Genomic DNA, 17,831 nt, shown 5'->3' on the forward strand with positions numbered 1-17,831 from the left:
TTCCTCCGGGCACTCCGGTTTCCTCCCACATTCCAAAGACATACTGATAGGAATTCTAGATTGTGAGCCCAATCGGGGACAGTGATGATAATGTGTGTAAAGCGCTGCGGAATATGTTAGCGCTATATAAAAATAAAGAAGATTATTATTATTATTATTCGGATCAGTACAATTACAGCGATACTTCATTTATATCTTTTTTTATGTTTTGGCGCTTTCATACGATAAAAACTTTTATAGAAAAAATTATTATTTTGGCATCGCTTTATTCTCAGGCCTATAACTTTTTTATTTTTTTGCTGATGACGCTGTATGGCGGCTTGTTTTTTGCGGGACAAGATGAAGTTTTCAGCGGTACCATGGTTATTTAGATCTGTCTTTTTGATCGCATGTTATTCCACTTTTTGTTAGGCGGTATGAGAATAAAGCGTTTTTTTGCCTAGTTTTTTTTCTTACGGTGTTTACTGAAGGGGTTAACTAGTGGGACAGTTTTATAGGTTGGGTCGTTACGGACGCAGCGATACTAAATGTATGTACTTTTACTGTTTGTTTTTTTATTTAGATAAAGAAATGTATTTATGGGAATAATATATTTTTTTTCTTTATTTAGTTTTTTTTTTTCTTCTTTTTACACATCTAAAAAAAATTTGTAACTTTTTTTTTACTTTGTCCCAGGGGGGACATCACTGTGTAGTGACAGATCGCTGATCTGACACTTTGCAGAGCACGGTGTCAGATCATCGATCTGGCGTGGCCTGCTGCTTGGTTACCAGCGCCTGCTCAGGACCCGGAAGTAGCCCTGTGGCCATTTTGGATCCGGGGCCTGCAGGGAGGAGACGCTCAGTACAAGGCGAGCACTCCACCTTGTACCGATCATCTCAGGGAAGCCGGCAGGGAGCCCCCTCCCTGCGCAATGCTTCCCTATACCGCCGGCACACCGCGATCATGTTTGATCGCGGTGTGCCGGGGGTTAATGTGTCGGGAGCTGTCCGTGACCGCTCCTGGCACATAGTGCCGGATGTCAGCTGCGGTAGCTGACACCCCGGCGTGATCACCCCCGTGAGCGCGGCCGATCGCGTATGATGTACTATCCCGTCGGTCATACGGGCCCACCTCGACGGGATAGTACGTCTAATGTCAGAAAGGGGTTAATGATAGAATAAATATTGATGTTTTAATTTTATAAAAAAATATTTTTACAATTATTATTATGACGTACTATCCCGTCACTGGGAATTAAGTCCCAGGTCATCTTGACGGGATAGTACGTCATATGGGATTAATGGGTTAAACACTGCTTCAGTGATTGGTTGCGCACGGCTGGCCGCGACCAATCGGAGATATTGGCGCGGTACTTAAACACCGCTTCGGTCATTAGTCGTGCCCGGCCGGCCGCGTCTAGTCAGCAACAGGAGCACTCCGGCTGCGAATTGGCGCCAGATTTGAACTACGCTTCGCTGATCGGCCAGCGGGGTGCGACCAATCAGCGATATTGACGTGGAATTTAACCCCCACTCACAGCGCGACATACATACATAGAATGCCTAGAATACCCGATGCTTTAGAATCGGGCCACCATCTAGTGTTATATACCACTTTCCACCAGGCTAATTATTCTCTGCTCTATGCAGAAACAGGAAGTCTCATGTCCCTGCATTTATTCCCCCCTTCAACTCCTGACCCAACTGCTCCCTCCTCCTCCTGCCAGGAACTTTTGCAGTGACTTTTGACTTACACAAGTAAGAGACTTCCTATTTCTACATAGAGATTAGAAAAAGTCAGCTAATCCGTTTATAATCAAATGAAGTCATAGACCTAATGGTAACGAGAAGAATTAGCTGGGTAGTAGGGCAAAACTAGGAATTGTAAGTACACAGTGCTATATAATAGGAGGACTGCAATATATTAAAAAAAGGGCTAACAATTTTGATGGGAATGTTTAAAAAAACAAAACAAAAAACAACAACCCTGATAATCACGTGGTCAGGAAGGGGTTAAAAAAGAAAATGAAGTGCTACACAAATGCAGCTCTGGCAAAAATTTAAGAGACCACCACATCAAAACCCTGTCATGGGAAGCCCAATCTCCAGACCTGAAAACCTCTGGAAAGTAATCAAGAGGATGATGGATAGTCACAAGCCATCAAACAAAGAAGAACTGCTTACAGGCAGCACGGTGGTTCTAATCCCACCCAGGACAACAACTGCAAAGAGTTTGTATGTTCTCTGTGTTTGTGTGGGTTTCCTCCGGGCACTCCGGTTTCCTCCCACATTCCAAAGACATACTGATAGGGAATTTAGATTGTGAGCGATGATAATGTGTGCAAACTGTAAAGCGCTGCGGAATATGTTAGCGCTATAAAAAAATAAAGATTATTATTTATTATTATTTTTGCGCCAGGAGCAGTGTGAAAGACTGGTGGACAGCATGCCAAGACACATGAAAGCTGTGATAAAAAAATCATGGTTATTCCACAAAATATTGATTTCTGAACTCTTCCTGAGTAAAAACATTAGTATTGTTGTTTCTAAATGATTATGAACTTGTTTTATTTGCATTATTTGAGGTCTGAAAGCACTGGGTTGTTTTTTTATTTTGACTTTTTCTTTGTCAATAAAAAAAAAAAAAAAAAAAACCCAAAATGTATTGCTTGGAAATTCGGAGACATCAGATGTATATAGAATAAAAGAACAATTTATATTTTCCTCAAAAATATACGTATAAAGAGAAAAATTAGGCTATGTGCACACGATGCAGATTTTGCTGAGGATCCGCAGCAGTTTCCCATGAGTTTACAGTACAATGTAAACCTATGGGAAACAAAAAACGCTGTGTCCATGCTGCGCAAAAAGACGTGCGGAAATGCAGCGTTTTATTTTCCGCAGCATGTCAATTCTTTGTGCAGAATCCGCAGCGTTTTTACATCTGCTCCAATAGAAAAGTGCAGATGTAAATGCGCAGCGGAATCCGCAATAGAAAACGCAATAAATCCGCAGGAAAAACCGCAGTGGACCATTCTACGTGTGCACACAGCCTCAAACAAACTGACAAAAATTAAGAGACCACCACTGCTAAATGTTCAGAGCTGTATCTTAAAGGGAATCTGTCACCTCATTTTTCGCATATAAGTTGCGGCCGCCGCCATTAGGGGTTTGCTTATCTACGGTAATGGCCAAAATTTTTGAGAATGACACCAAAATTATATTTTCACATGATCTGCTGCCCTCTGGTTTTTATTAGTGTTTGTCTGATGTTTATATCACATACAGAAATATAATTGCAATCATATTATGAGTACCAATAGGTTATATTGACAGAATGAGTTAATGCAGCAAGTCAATATTTGCAGTGTTGACCCTTCTTCTTCAAGACCTCTGCAATTCTCCCTGGCATGCTCTCAATCAACTTCTGGACCAAATCCTGACTGATAGCAGTCCATTCTTGCATAATCAATGCTTGCATTTTGCCAGAATTTGTTGGTTTTTGTTTGTTCACCTATCTATTGATGATTGACCACAAGTTCTCAATGGGATTAAGATCTGGGGAGTTTCCAGGCCATGGACCCAAAATCTCTATGTTTTGTTCCATGAGCCATTTAGTTATCACTTTTGCTTTATGGCAAGGTGCTCCATCATGCTGGAAAAGGCATTGTTGGGCGCCAAACTGCTCGTGGACGGTTGGGAGAAGTTGCTCTTGGAGGACATTCTGGTACCATTCTTTATTCATGGCTGTCTTTTTAGGCAAGACTGAGTGAGCCGATTCCCTTGGCTGAGAAGCAACCCCACACATGAATGGTTTCAGGATGCTTTAGGGTATGTGTACACGTCAGGATTTCTTGCAGAAATTTTCCTGACAAAAACCGGACATTTCTGCCAGAAATTCGCATGCGTTTTTACAGAAATTTTTGACGCGTTTTGACGCGTTTTTTGTGCGTTTTTCCCCAAATGCATAGAATTGCGGGAAAAACGCAGAAAATCCGCAAAAATAATGAACATGCTCATTTACCGCGATGCGTTTTTTTCGCGGAAAAAAAACGCATCCATGTGCACAAAACATGCAGAATGCATTCTAAATGATAGAATGCATAATGTATGCGTTTTTAATGCGTTTTTAGCACGAAAAAAACGCGAAAAAACCTGTACGTGTGCACATACCCTTACAGTTGGCATGAGACAAAACTGGTGGTAGCGCTCACCTCTTCTTCTCCGAATAAGCTGTTTTCCAGATGTCCCAAACAATCGAAAAGGGGATTCATCAGAGAAAATGACTTTGCCCCAGTCCTCAGCAGTCTATTCCCTGTACCTTTTGCAGAATATCAGTCGGTCCCTGATGTTTTTTTCTGGAGAGAAGTGGTTTCTTTGCTTCCCTCCTTGAAACCAGGCCTTGCTCAAAGAGTCTCCGCCTCACAGTGCGTGCACAAACACTCACACCAGCCTGCTGCCATTCCTGAGCAAGCTCGGCACTGCTGGTAGTCCGATCCCGCAGCTGAAACAGTTTTAAGATATGGTCCTGGCGTTTGCTGGTCTTTCTTGGGCGCCCTGGAGCCTTTTCGACAACAATGGAAGCTCTCTCCTTGAAGTTCTTGATGATGCGATAGATTGTTGACTGAGGTGCAATCTTTGTAGCTGCGATACTCTTCCCTGTTAGGCCATTTTGTGCAGTGCAATGATGGCTGCACGTGTTTCTTTAGAGATAACCATGGTTAACTGAAGAGAAACAATGATACCAAGCACCAGCCTCCTTTTAAAGTGTCCAGTGATGTCATTCTTACTTAATCATGACTGATTGATCGCCAGCCCTGTCCTCATCAACACCCACACCTGTGTTAATGGATCAATCACTAAAACGATGTTAGCTGCTCCTTTTAAGGCAGGACTGCAATGATGTTGAAATGTGTTTTGGGGGTTAAAGTTCATTTTCTGGGCAAATATTGACTTTGCAAGTACAGTAATTGCTGTTAAGCTGATCACTCTGACATCCAGGAGTATATGCAAATTGCCATTAGAAAAAATGAAGCAGTAGACTTTGGAAAAATTAATATTTGTCTCATTCTCAAAATTTTTGTCCATGACTGTACAGTATTCTGTAATGCTGTAGATAAGCACCCTGCGTATATTTGTGAAAAAAACCAACGAAATTTGGCAAAAATTTGGCAAATTTTGCAATTTTCCAACTTTGAATTTTTATGCCCTTAAATCACAGAGATATGTCACACAAAATACTTAATAAGTAACATTTCCCACATGTCTACTTTACATCAGCACAATTTTGGAACCAAATTTTGTTTTGTTAGCGAGTTATAAGAGTTAAAAGTTGACCTGCGATTTCTCATTTTTACAACACCATTTGTTTTTTAGGGACCGCGTCACATTTGAAGTCATTTTGAGGGGTCTATATGATAGAAAATACCCAAGTGTGACACCATACTAAAAACTGCACCCCTAAAGGTGCTCAAAACCATATTCAAGAAGTTAATTAACCCTTCAGGTGTTTCACAAAAAAAAAATGAACATTTAACTTTTCTTCACAAAAAATTTACTTCAGCTCCAATTTGTTTTATTTTCCCAAGGGTAACAGGAGAAAATGGAACCCAAAAGTTGTTGTACAATTTGTCCTGAGTACGCCGATACCCCATATGTGGGGGAAAACCACTGTTTAGGGCATGACAGAGCTCAGAAGGGAAGGAGCATTTTTTGTCATTTCAATGCAAAATTGGCTGGAATTGAGATTGGATGCTATGTCACGTTTGGAGAGCCCTGATGTGCCTAAACAGTGAAACCCCCCACAAGTGACACCATTTTGGAACGTAGACCCCCTAAGGAACTTATCTAGATGTGTGGTGAGCACTTTGAACCTCCAAGTGCTTCACAGAAGTTTAAAATGTAGAGCCGTAAAAATAAGAAATAACACCAACCCTAACCACACCCCTAACCCCAACACACCCCTAACCCTAATCCCAACCGTAAATGTAATCCAAACCCTATCCCTAATGGGAAAATGGAAATAGAAAAATAATAAAATTAAAAAAATTTATTTAACTAAGGGGGTGATGAAGGGGGGTTTGATTTACTTTTATAGCATTGCTCCGAGGGTCTCCAGGAAGCACGCAGAGAGCCCCCTCCCTGCGCGATGCTTCCCTACGCTGCAATCATGTTTGATCGCAGTGTTCCGGGGATTAATGTGCCAGGAGCGGTCCATGACTGCTCCTGGCACATAGTGCTGGATGTCAGCTGTGATAGTCAGCTGACACCTGGCCCCGATCGGCTGCATTCCCCCCGTGAGTGTGGCTGATGAGAGATGACGTACTATCCCGTCGGTGGTCATATGGGCCCATACCACCATGCCCCTGTTGTGTACTGTGTAATGTCTGTCTGACCGTACAGGGACATGGTCTGATCATACCACAGCTCCTGGGCAGGGGAGGACGCAAAAGAGAGAATACAGACAGGACAGCAGGGGATCACAGCTGATTGTTTAAAACCAGGCAGTGAATGGTTTAAGGCTACTTTCACACTAGCGTCGGACTCGGCCCATCGCAGTGCGTCGGGCCGAGGCTCCGACGCTAACAGTGAAATGCGCCGCACAACGGAGTCAGCAGATGCATTTTTCCAGCGCATCCGCTGCCCCATTGTGAGGTGCGGGGTGGTGGGGACGGAGTTCCGGCCGCACATGCGCGGTCTGAAAAAGCGGTCCATCTGCAGCAAAAAACGTTACATGTAACGTTTTTTGCTCCCGTCGGACCGCCACAACACGGCGCAACCGTCGCACGACAGTTGTGACGTGTCAATGCGTCGCCAATGTTAGTCTATGGGGCAAAAACGCATCAACTTTGCAGGATGCGTTTATTCCCCTAAACGACGCATTGAAAAAAAACGCTAGTGTGAAAGTAGCCTTAGGGTACCGTTACACTATACGATTTACCAACGATCACGACCAGCGATACGACCTGGCCATGATCGTTGGTAAGTCGTTGTGTGGTCGCTAGAGAGCTGTCACACAGACAGCTCTCCAGCGACCAACGATGCCGAGGTCCCCGGGTAACCAGGGTAAACATCGGGTTACTAAGCGCAGGGCCGCGCTTAGTAACCCGATGTTTACCCTGGTTACCAGCGTAAAAAAAAAAAAAAAAAAAAAAAAAAAACACTACATACTTACATTCCGGTGTCTGTCCCTTGCCGTCTGCTTCCCGCACTGACTGACTGCCGGCCGTAAAGTGAAAGCACAGCGCGCTGTGCTCTGCTTTCACTTTACGGCCGGCAGTCAGTGAGTGCGGGAAGCAGACGGCAAGGGACCTGACGGACACCGGAATGTGACTATGTACTGTTTTTTTTTTTTTTTTCCATTTACGATGGTAACCAGGATAAACATCGGGTTACTAAGCGCGGCCCTGCGCTTAGTAACCCAATGTTTACCCTGGTTACAAGCGAACGCATCGCTGGATCGGTGTCAAACACACCGATCCAGCGATGACAGCGGGAGATCCAGTAACGAAAGAATGTTCCAAACGATCTGCTACGACGTACGATTCTCAGCAGGGTCCCTGATCGCTGCTGCGTGTCAGACACAGCGATATCGTATGGATATCGCTGGAACGTCACGAATCGTACCGTCGTAGCGATCAAAATGGCACTGTGTGACGGTACCCTAACTCACAGAAAGAATCAGCTGTGATCCCCTGCTGTCCTGTCTGTATAATTCTTTGCTTCCCTGCCCAGGAGCTGTGGAATGATCAGACCATGTCCCTGCACAGTCAGACACGGCCATTACACAGTACACAGTAGGGGCACATTTATAAGATTATCTCAGCACAGGGACATTTTTCACATCCAACTGTGGAGTTTATTTTTATTCCAAAATTTGTTGATTAAAATACTTTTGCTTATGGCACAACCCTTTTAAGTTTCATGTGAAAACCCAGTCTTTTTTAGGAAAAAGAAAAAAAAGTTATGTTCTAGTATAATGCTGCATGTGTTAAAGTGACTGTTCCGTCCAAGTACAGGCGCTCGGTGCATTATGGCATGACTAGACAACTACACCTTCCTGTTCACACCATCTTCACCTCCACTGACAGCTCAGACATCATAGAGCCACAGAAGGGCAGAAATAGATGGAATATGCTGGAAAAGGAGATAAAAAATAGATAGAAAACAAGCAGGTGGAAAGTGCACTTCAATGTTTGACCCTGCCAAGATGCAGCGAAAAAATTAACTTTGTTTGAATGTCATTCTGAACCCCTTCACGACATTTGACACAAGTTTACATCATGGTCAAAAAGAGGTTCCTGCAAAATAACATTTACATCATGGTGATCATGTGGGCACAGGAGCTGCGACCGCACAATCGCCTCCAGGAGCTCGGTGTAAGTTATAGCCGAGCTCCTGCGGTCACTGCCGGCACAGCATGGGGGCATTTAGTCCATCGCATCATTTCGAAGGCTGGAAGAGGGAGGGAGCTCGATCATTGCAAGGGCCCGATCGTTGCCATGGCAACTCAAGGTCATCACGTCGACCTCCGGGTCAGTCAGCTTTGGCAAGCCTGCTAGAGCATGCCAGGTGCATGGTGTAAGAGGCTTCTGTCAGTGCAGCACTGACTGCTGGTATAATGCATTGCAATACATCATTCACAGCAATCAGACTAATAAAAGACAGGCTGCATTACTACCAACAGGAGGTGGCAGTGCTCTGGCCGCAGCGTTCTAATCAGAACCATGCGGATTTACCACATCCAAATCCATTCTACTGTTGAAGTTGCTGTCGCGGATACTAGCGAGTCTGCAACAGAAATAGACATGCTGTGGCTTGTAAACTCAACACCGCATGTCAGTTACCGCAGGTGATCCGCAGTTGCACACACGACGGTGGATGCGGGATTTCTAAAAATCCCATCCACTGAGCTGTAACATCTGTCCCTGCATAATCACGCAACTCCTGAACTGCTGATTTATATTCTGCCTTAAAAAAAATAAAAAATAAAAAACAGAAAGCGATAAGAAAAAAAAAAAAAAAAAAAATTGTGGCCAAAAATGGTACCAATAAAAACGATAACTCGTCCTGCAAAAAAAGGCCTCACATGATTGTAGGCAGAAATAGAAAAATTATAGCTCTCAAAATATGGAGATACAAATATTTAATTGTGTAAAAAACAAAACGCCTTTTAGTGTGTGATGGCACATACGAACACAATATAAATCTGGTATTGCTGTAATTGCACCAACCCAAAGAATAAAGTAGTCAATCACTTATACTGCAAACAGAAAGGCATAAAAATAAATACAACCAATTCTTCACCTGCTGATTTGATTAGTTCATTCAGCCTTCCAAAGATCACAGTAAGGCTCAGCTCACATTTATCCTGCACTCTACACTGAGCACTTACATTGGTGTTTCTGTGTAACTCTCAAATACGCGATCCAGACAGAAACATTGAAGATTCCCTATTGTGAGGCATTATGAACTCTCTCTGGCCTATGAGGTCTTTTTAACCCCTTCATGACCCAGCCTATTTTGACCTTAATGACCTGGCCGTTTTTTGCAATTCTGACCAGTGTCCCTTTATGAGGTAATAACTCAGGAACACTTCAACGGACCCTAGCGGTTCTGAGATTGTTTTTTCGTGACATATTGGGCTTCATGTTAGTCTTAAATTTAGGTCAATAAATTATGCGTTTATTTGTGATAAAAACGGAAATTTGGCGAAAATTTTGAAAATTTCGCAATTTTCACATTTTGAATTTTTCTTCTGTTAAACCAGAGTGTTATGTGACACAAAATAGTTAATAAATAACATTTCCCACATGTATACTTTACATCAGCACAATTTTGGAAACAACATTTTTTTTTGCTAGGAAGTTATAAGGGTTAAAATTTGACCAGCGATTTCTCATTTTTACAACGAAATTTACAAAACCATTTTTTTTTAGGGACCACCTCACATTTGAAGTCAGTTTACGGGGTCTAGATGGCTGAAAATACCCAAAAGTGACACCATTCTAAAAACTGCACCCCTCAAGGTGCACAAAACCACATTCAAGAAGTTTATTAACCCTTCAGGTGCTTCACAGCAGCAGAAGCAACATGGAAGGAAAAAATGAACATTAACTTTTTAGTCACAAAAATTATCTTTTAGCAACAATTTTTTTGATTTCACAATGGTAAAAGGAGAAACTGAACCACGAAAGTTGTTGTCCAATTTGTCCTGAGTATGCTGATACCTCATATGTAGGGGTAAACCACTATTTGGGCGCACGGCAGGGCTTGGAAGGGAAGGAGCGCCATTTGACTTTTTGAATGAAAAATTGGCTCCACTCTTTAGCGGACACCATGTCACGTTTGGAGAGCCCCCGTATGCCTAAAAATTGGAGCTCCCCCACAAGTGACCCCATTTTGGAAACTAGACACCCCAAGGAACTTATCTAGATGCATAGTGAGCACTTTAAACCCTCAGGTGCTTCACAAATTGATCTGTAAAAATGAAAAAGTACTTTTTTTTTTTTCACAAAAAATTGGCCCGGTCCATAACGTGCAAACCACCCTTGGGGGTAAAAGGGGTTAAAAAAAAAATTATGCTGATGTAGAGTAGACATGTGGAAAATGTTATTTATATCAATTGCGTGATATAACACTCTGGTTTAAGGGCATAAAAAAATAACCATTTCAACATTACAAAGGTTTCGCCAAATTTCTGATATTTTCACAAACGCAAAAAATATATTTGCCTAAATTTTCCACTAAAAGTACAATGTGTCACGAAAAACATCTCGGTACCACTAGAATATGTTGAAGCGTTCCATAGTTATTACCACATAATGACACTGGTCAGAATTGTAAAAACCTGACCTGGTTAGGAAGATGCAAACAGGCTGGGGGTTAACGAGATGACTGATCGGTGTAAAAAATTGCCATATGATCTGGGACTTTTTGAACAAATTCTTCTAAGCTTTCACAGCACAATTATAGTCTAAAAGCTTTAAAAAAAAGTCACAAAATTTAGGCGCAACTGGGACTTATGCCAGAGTTTTGCGACTTTTGACATCTTCACTTCAGTTTCGCCTAGTTCCACTGCCGCTCAACAAATTCATGACCATCAGCGGATTTGCAATGCCACAAATCCTACTCTAGCATGGTAACAAAGGTGTTTCCCGCGACCGATTCATGAAGAGGTGCTTGTTCATGACTCTAGAACATCAGATTCCAGCAAAGCACAAAAATTACACAAGACTCAACAACATGAGTCACAATATGATATTAACGGATTAATATTATTGGCAAATTCCAATCATGTAATTTGTATTTAATTTTCTGTTCTGAGACTTCTGCAATAATATATTAAAAACTTCTTTATCTTTGCAACATGATATCTGCCAAAACTAATTTATGGTTCATGCAGATACTTTCCACTTGGTCTAGTTCAGTTACAATCCTGCTTTGAGCCGAATAGATGTGTACATGGAGACAGACGCGTTACTAGTGATGTGCTGCTTAAAAACCATACGCAAAACAACAGTGATTGCCAAACAGCGTAACCCTAACACCAAGACAGTCAGGTAAAGGGATCAGATCCAAAATTAATGAGGACCAGCAGGAGACACACCACTCGCCATCACAGTTCATGGTGTTAAAGGGAATATTACCAGGTTGTTGCTACCCCATCTGAGAGCAGAATAATAGAGGGGCAAAAACCTTGATTGCAGCGGTGTCACTTACGGAGCCACTTGCAGCAGATTTGATAAGATCGTGTTTTTCTCTGCTGCAGATCTAGCAGTTCATCGAATGCTGAGCTCTGTTTAACTCCACCCACACCAGATTGGCAGCTTTGTGTACACTGTGCATAGGCAGAAAGCTGCCAATCAGTGGTGGGGCGGGGTTATACAGCTCAGGAATACAGAGGACCACATGAAATCATTTTTACTAGTCCTCTCCTGATAAAGCAGTGATTTTATCAAAACTATAAGCAGCAGCCCAGTAACTGACAGGTTACAGGATTCAAGGCCTCTGCGCTTACATTGTGCGGCTCTCAGATTGGCTCACAAACCTTGGTGACAGATTCCCCTTAAATAATGTCACAGCTTGTGGAGGCAAGATATTAATAAAATGCATAACTTACTTGCTAGTTTTGCCTGTAATCCTGAGGGTCCAGGTTTTGAGGTCTCAGCCTTAGAAGATCCAGGAAGGGAAAGTTTTGTTTTAGGAAGGCTGACTTTTGGGCTGAATCGAGCTGCCCAATCAAACTTTGAAGAGCTGCTGGCTTTGGCCTGTTCCTTTTCCCGGCTGCTCCTTCGAGGGCTTGGACTTGAGGCAGAGCGAGATCGTCTAGCCTTGTTCTGATCCTTCCCTTGTTTCACGCGAGCTCCTGGGGGTGCAGCAGAAGAGACCGAGGCGACAGCAGAGGAAGAGGAGGAGGAAGTAGAAGCAGAAGATGAGGAATCAGTAATGGTGCTACACCCAGCTTTGGCTGAGGTGGCTGATTTTGAAGCCAGCTTGGTGGGTTTTGGAGGTCTGTCTTCTGCACCAGTCGCTACTACGGCTGAACTGCTGCTCTTTACACTAGAGGAATCTGTCCTTTTCCGTTTGTGCAGCGGGGAGGTACCGGGGGCTCCACCCTTCCTGCCGTATGCTTTGCTTGTTGACGGCAATGATGTGGGTGGAGCTGAATGCTCCTGGTCAACCTGTCTCTTCTTAGGTTTATTATTTGGTCGCCGCGTCCCAGCAGTGGGATCGACGTGCTGAAGTGCTTTGGGTTTCTTAGCAGAGCTAGGGGAGTTGGTCCGGCTATAATCAGGGCTGGCGCTACGCTTTACCCCACGGGAGGTTTCTTTCTTGGGCCTCTGAATCTCTGAGGAGTTACTTCGTTCTGGATCTTCAGCTTGTGGTATTAAAACAGAAGATGAGGTACAGCCCCTGAGAGGGAGAGAAAAGAAAAATTAAAATAGGGTGCGGAACAAAATCTGTATCTTAAGTTTTTTAAATAAAAAGAAAAATGACAAAATAAGGGTCAGATAACAAAATTATAAACTACAAAAGGATAAATGGAAGAAAATACAACATACATTAATTAAAACAAAATCCATTACACCTATATAAAGAATAACAAATACAATTTTTTTACTAAATGTAAATAAGCAGCTATAAAGCCGTCCATAAACAACCAGGAATTATTTTGGTGTGCAACAAAACCATAAAGGATTTTAGTGCTAATTAAAAAGGTCTTTAGACAATTTTCAGGGATCATGTTATTTACAAATGAAGGAAATTCCTCATATTTGAAATTGCCCAAATGGAATAGGTCAATGAGACATGTGACTTCCACGCCAACAGTGGTTGTCATGAATGGTACTGCAGCTCTTTCGCATATTAGTAACCAGGGAATAGATATTAAAAGCAATCTTTCACCAGATCACATTTTTGCCACCTAACCTGAGTGCAGCATGATGTAGAGACGAGACCCCCCCGATTCCAGCAACGTGTTGTTTACTGAGCTGCTTATTGTAGTTTTGATAAAAATCACTTTTAGGCTAGTTTCACACATCCTGATATTTCCAGTATCATTGAAGCCAATGTTTCCTGTTATAAAACAAAAAGAAAAAAACAATATCCCCTCACCTGTCCGATGTTCTGTCCCACGCTGTAATCCATGACTTGCAGCATGAGTGAGCTGCGATGACCTCATCTAGGTTACCGCGGGTCATTGAGGCTTTGTTCCCAGCCAGGCTGAACTGCAGTGACCTCAGCACAGTGAGAAAAAGTCACTGAGTTCACCGCAGTTCAGCACGGCTGAGAATGCAGCCTCAGTGACCCGTGGTAACCTCAATGAGATCACCGCTGCTCACTGATGCTGCACTCGCAGCACCTCATTCATCACTGGTTCTCAGCCTGGAGGGTCACATCTTGGCACCGCCCAGGTTGAAAACTATATCCCCAGATGGATTACAGTGTGGGACAGAATGTCAGACAGGTGAGGGCTAGAATTTTTCTTTTTATTACAGGAGACATTGGATTCAATGGAATGGGCGTTAGGGGAGTAACTGCGTTTTGTCATTTTTACATAAAAATGGAAAAGTGGGTTTAATTTTGATTTCAAATAAAAGAACTTTATACTTCATGTGTGTTTATTTACAATATAACTATAGGATTAGCAATGGAGAGGTGTCTTATAGACGCCTCTCCATTATTAATCCGTGGGCTTGATGTCACCAAACAATACAAAGGTAATATCAACCCCACAAATATTACTCTATTTGCCACCATTAAGGGCAAGTGTGAAAAGCTGGGCAAAGCGCCAGAATTGGGGGCTATTTTTAGGCTGGGGGGGTCAATATCCATGGCCTCTTACCAGCCTGAGAATACCAGCACGCAGCTGTCTCCTTTAGCAAGGCTAGTTGTCAAAAACGGGGGAACCCACATGCCGGTTTAACCCCTTAATGACTGCCGAAACGTCTGACCCGAGATATAAAGAGAACAACATCCCCATACAGGTGACAATCCAACAGCTGTCAGCTACAGCTGACAACTTGCTGTATTAGCCACTATCAGTGTTGGAATCGTCCATATCTGTTTAACCCCTTAGATGCTGCTGTCAACAGTGACTATTTCAGTGTTCCCCAACTCCAGTCCTCAAGAGCCACCCACAGGTCAGGTTTTCAGGATTTCCTTAGTATTGCACAGGTGATGGAATTATTGCCTGTGCAGGTAATGGAATTATCAACTGTGCAATACTAAGCAAATCCTGAAAACCTGACCTGTTGGTGGCTCTTGAGGACCAGAGTTGGGGAACACTGGACTACATCATATAAATGGCTAACAGAGTGTGGAGGCTCCATCATACTCCATCGGTATCCTGAGATCATGATTCTGTGGTCCTGATCTTTGCCATTGCAATTCACAGCCGTATAGTGGCCTTAGAGTCTGCAGACTGCAGTGGCCTCTTCAGAAGTCAGTGGTAAATAATTTTTGTCATTCCCGCCATGCCACTTTGCATTCATTCCATAACCTCACCTGAAGAACCCTTTATTCTTGATAACCAGCCTTGCCAACGATGACAGCTGAGAATTGCAGCCCACAGCTGACAGTTTTTGCTTGGCTAGTTACCAAAAATGCATAGGAGCGCACGCAGTTTTTTTTTGTTTTTGTTTTTTTTATGTACTTATAGCGCAGGCAGCTGGTGAATACTGCCATCAGCCATTTCCTCTCACTTATTAGTGGCAGCAGGTGTAGGCAGTGGCGTAGGAAGGGGGGTGCGGGGCGCGGGCCGCCCGGGGCGGCCGGCGCTGCAGACGCTGCAGGAGGAGGAAGAAAAGAAAAGAAAAAATAAAAAATAAAAAAAGACGCGGGCCCTTTAAATCTTCGGGCGGCGCCGTCCGCCAAGACCAGGGGGGCCCCCGCTCTTTATACTCACCTCTCCTGGTTCCTGCGGCAGCTGCAGCGTCTTCAGCGCCCTCTGACTCTGCGACGTCTCAGGGCAGAGGGCGCGATGACGTCATCACTGTGCGCGCCACTCAGCCTCTCTGTCCTGAGCGTTGCAGAGCCGGAGAGACGCTGACTGGCTGCACCGGACCTGCGCTAGGAACGGGAGAGGTGAGGATTTTACTTTTTTTTTTCTTTATGTCTGACTGTCTGGGGGCAATGCTGGACACACTGGGGCAATACTGGAGACCATGGGGCAGAATGCTGGACACACCGGGGCAGATTGCTGTGCACACTGGGGCAGATTGCTGTGCACACTGGGGCAGATTGCTGTGCACACTGGGGCAGATTGCTGTGCACACTGGGGCAGATTGCTGTGCACACTGGGGCAGATTGCTGTGCACACTGGGGCAGATTGCTGTGCACACTGGGGCAGATTGCTGTGCACACTGGGGCAGATTGCTGTGCACACTGGGGCAATGCTGGACAACATGGGGGTAATATGCTGGACACACTGGGGGCAGGACTTGAGGCATGGGCAGAATGTAGATACGGGGCATGATTGGAGACACGGGGCAGGATTGGATCATGGGGCAGGACGGATACGATGGAGGCTGGTGGGGCAGGTTGGGGAGATCATATGGGGTAGAATGGATACTCATGAGGGCAGGATGCGAGAACATATGGCTGGAGCCAGGAATGAGAAACAAGCCAGGGTGGGGAATAGTATTACCATAGGGGCTAATTAAGGGATATTATTACTGCAGTGATGTATTTATTTTATTTTTTGAGTATACTGTTTTAAATGGGGGGGCGGTCCTGTTACTGTGCAGAGTGACACTATATCACCTTTTTTTCTTCATGTGGTGTAATGTAGAAGTTGTGAAAAATTAAGTAATGTGTTCTGCAAGCGGAGCTCGAGATAACTGTGTTATTTCCTGCAGAAACGAGTCCTGGCTGGAAGGAATGATGGCGGTCTGTGCTGGATGAAAGATGAAGGACTTCACCTAGAGACGTCACTGGTGAGTCAGTGTTACCTATACACTGACACTATACACTGTATACTATATACAGCGGTCCTGTGTACAATGTCACCAGTGATCACTGTATTATCTATACATTATATACAGAGTTCCTGTGTATAATACCACCAGTGATCTCTGTATTACCTCTACACAGACACTGCATACTAAGTACAGATCTGCTGTGAATACTGGCACTTATGGTGATAGTATTGTGTTGTTTTTTTTTTTTTTATTACTGATCAGTATTGTAGTATTCAGTCACTATGTGGTGGTAATATGTGGTCTGGAAATGGTATTGTGGTATTTGTCCCTTGTATGTAGTATTATACGGTCACTATGTGGTCTGGTCATGGTGTGGTGGTATTAAGTCACAGGTTTGGCATGTGGGGGTGACACCATTAGGCCCAGTTTAAGTTCTACAAAACAGGAAAACCAGTTTTGGTAACCTTTGTGTGTATTGAGCCGGGGGGGGGGGCGCCAAACTCGGGAACAGCCCCGGGCGGCAAAAGCTCTAGCTACGCCTCTGGGTGTAGGCTGATGGGAGTAATAGACCCATCAATCCTCGCCTGCTCTGTTATCAGTTGAATAGAACTCAGTATTCTCCTTGGCTTGCGCAGATCGCTGGCAGAGCAGGGGAGACTGAGGACAGAGGTCTTCAGCACCCAGCGCCAGGGACCAGCGCTAACTACACATCACAGGCACATCACCACAGGCGCTCTCTACCTAGGACCCGCAGCTCCTACCGGGACCCTTGTCCCTCTCCGTGCCCTGCTGGACCCTCATACATTGCCCATAGCCCTACTTGGGAGCCTTTGCACTCCTCCACTGTGGCTGCTCCTCTTTAATCCATTCTCTACTAAAAGTGAGGTTTGAAAAAGACCAGCTACGGGATCAAAACGTTACCTTGATACTATTAGCGCTGTGGTGACTTCAATAAATTTCATCTATGTTACGCATTTGAAAATTCATACCTTGAGTGCGGATGTTTCTTCACTTATTTGATTTTGACTGGACCAGCTCCAGTTTCAGCCTGCACCTGTCTTGTGTCTAACAGAGTGCACGCCATTTATCTATAATTACCCCACAACTGATTGCCAGCTTTCTGTGAACACTGGGCATAGGCAGAAAGCAGCCAATCAGTGGTGTGGGCGGGGTTATACAGAGCTTAGCATTTAGAGAACTGCTAGATCTGCAGCAGATAAAACAGGGATTTCATCAAAATGACAGTAAGCAGCGCAGTAAGTGATACATTGCTGGAATCGATATCTCTGCTCCTACATTATCCGGCTTTCAAGTGGGGCAGCAAATAGAGGAAATTGTCACCAGCTTAAGTCCCTGAATAGCCCTTTATTGCCAAAAGGGGGTAAAAAACAAAAAAACAAAACAACACTAGGCAATACCTTTGAAC

The 17,831-nt window shown here is 43.8% G+C and overlaps 1 protein-coding gene across 10 annotated transcripts in view; it reads right to left on the reverse strand.

The window, feature by feature from the left end:
• The window catches only part of TRIP12 (thyroid hormone receptor interactor 12), a 178,332-nt gene that overhangs the window by 102,201 nt on the left and 58,300 nt on the right, over window positions 1–17,831 (reverse strand). For all 10 annotated transcript variants that reach the window (XM_069727855.1, XM_069727851.1, XM_069727854.1 and 7 more), the window contains one exon: window positions 12,103–12,896. In XM_069727855.1, the coding sequence (XP_069583956.1) occupies window positions 12,103–12,896 (794 nt within the window). The remainder of the gene's footprint in view (window positions 1–12,102; window positions 12,897–17,831) is intronic.

This window comes from Ranitomeya imitator, chromosome 5 (assembly GCF_032444005.1).
Source record: "Ranitomeya imitator isolate aRanImi1 chromosome 5, aRanImi1.pri, whole genome shotgun sequence".
Lineage (NCBI taxonomy): Eukaryota > Metazoa > Chordata > Amphibia > Anura > Dendrobatidae > Ranitomeya > Ranitomeya imitator.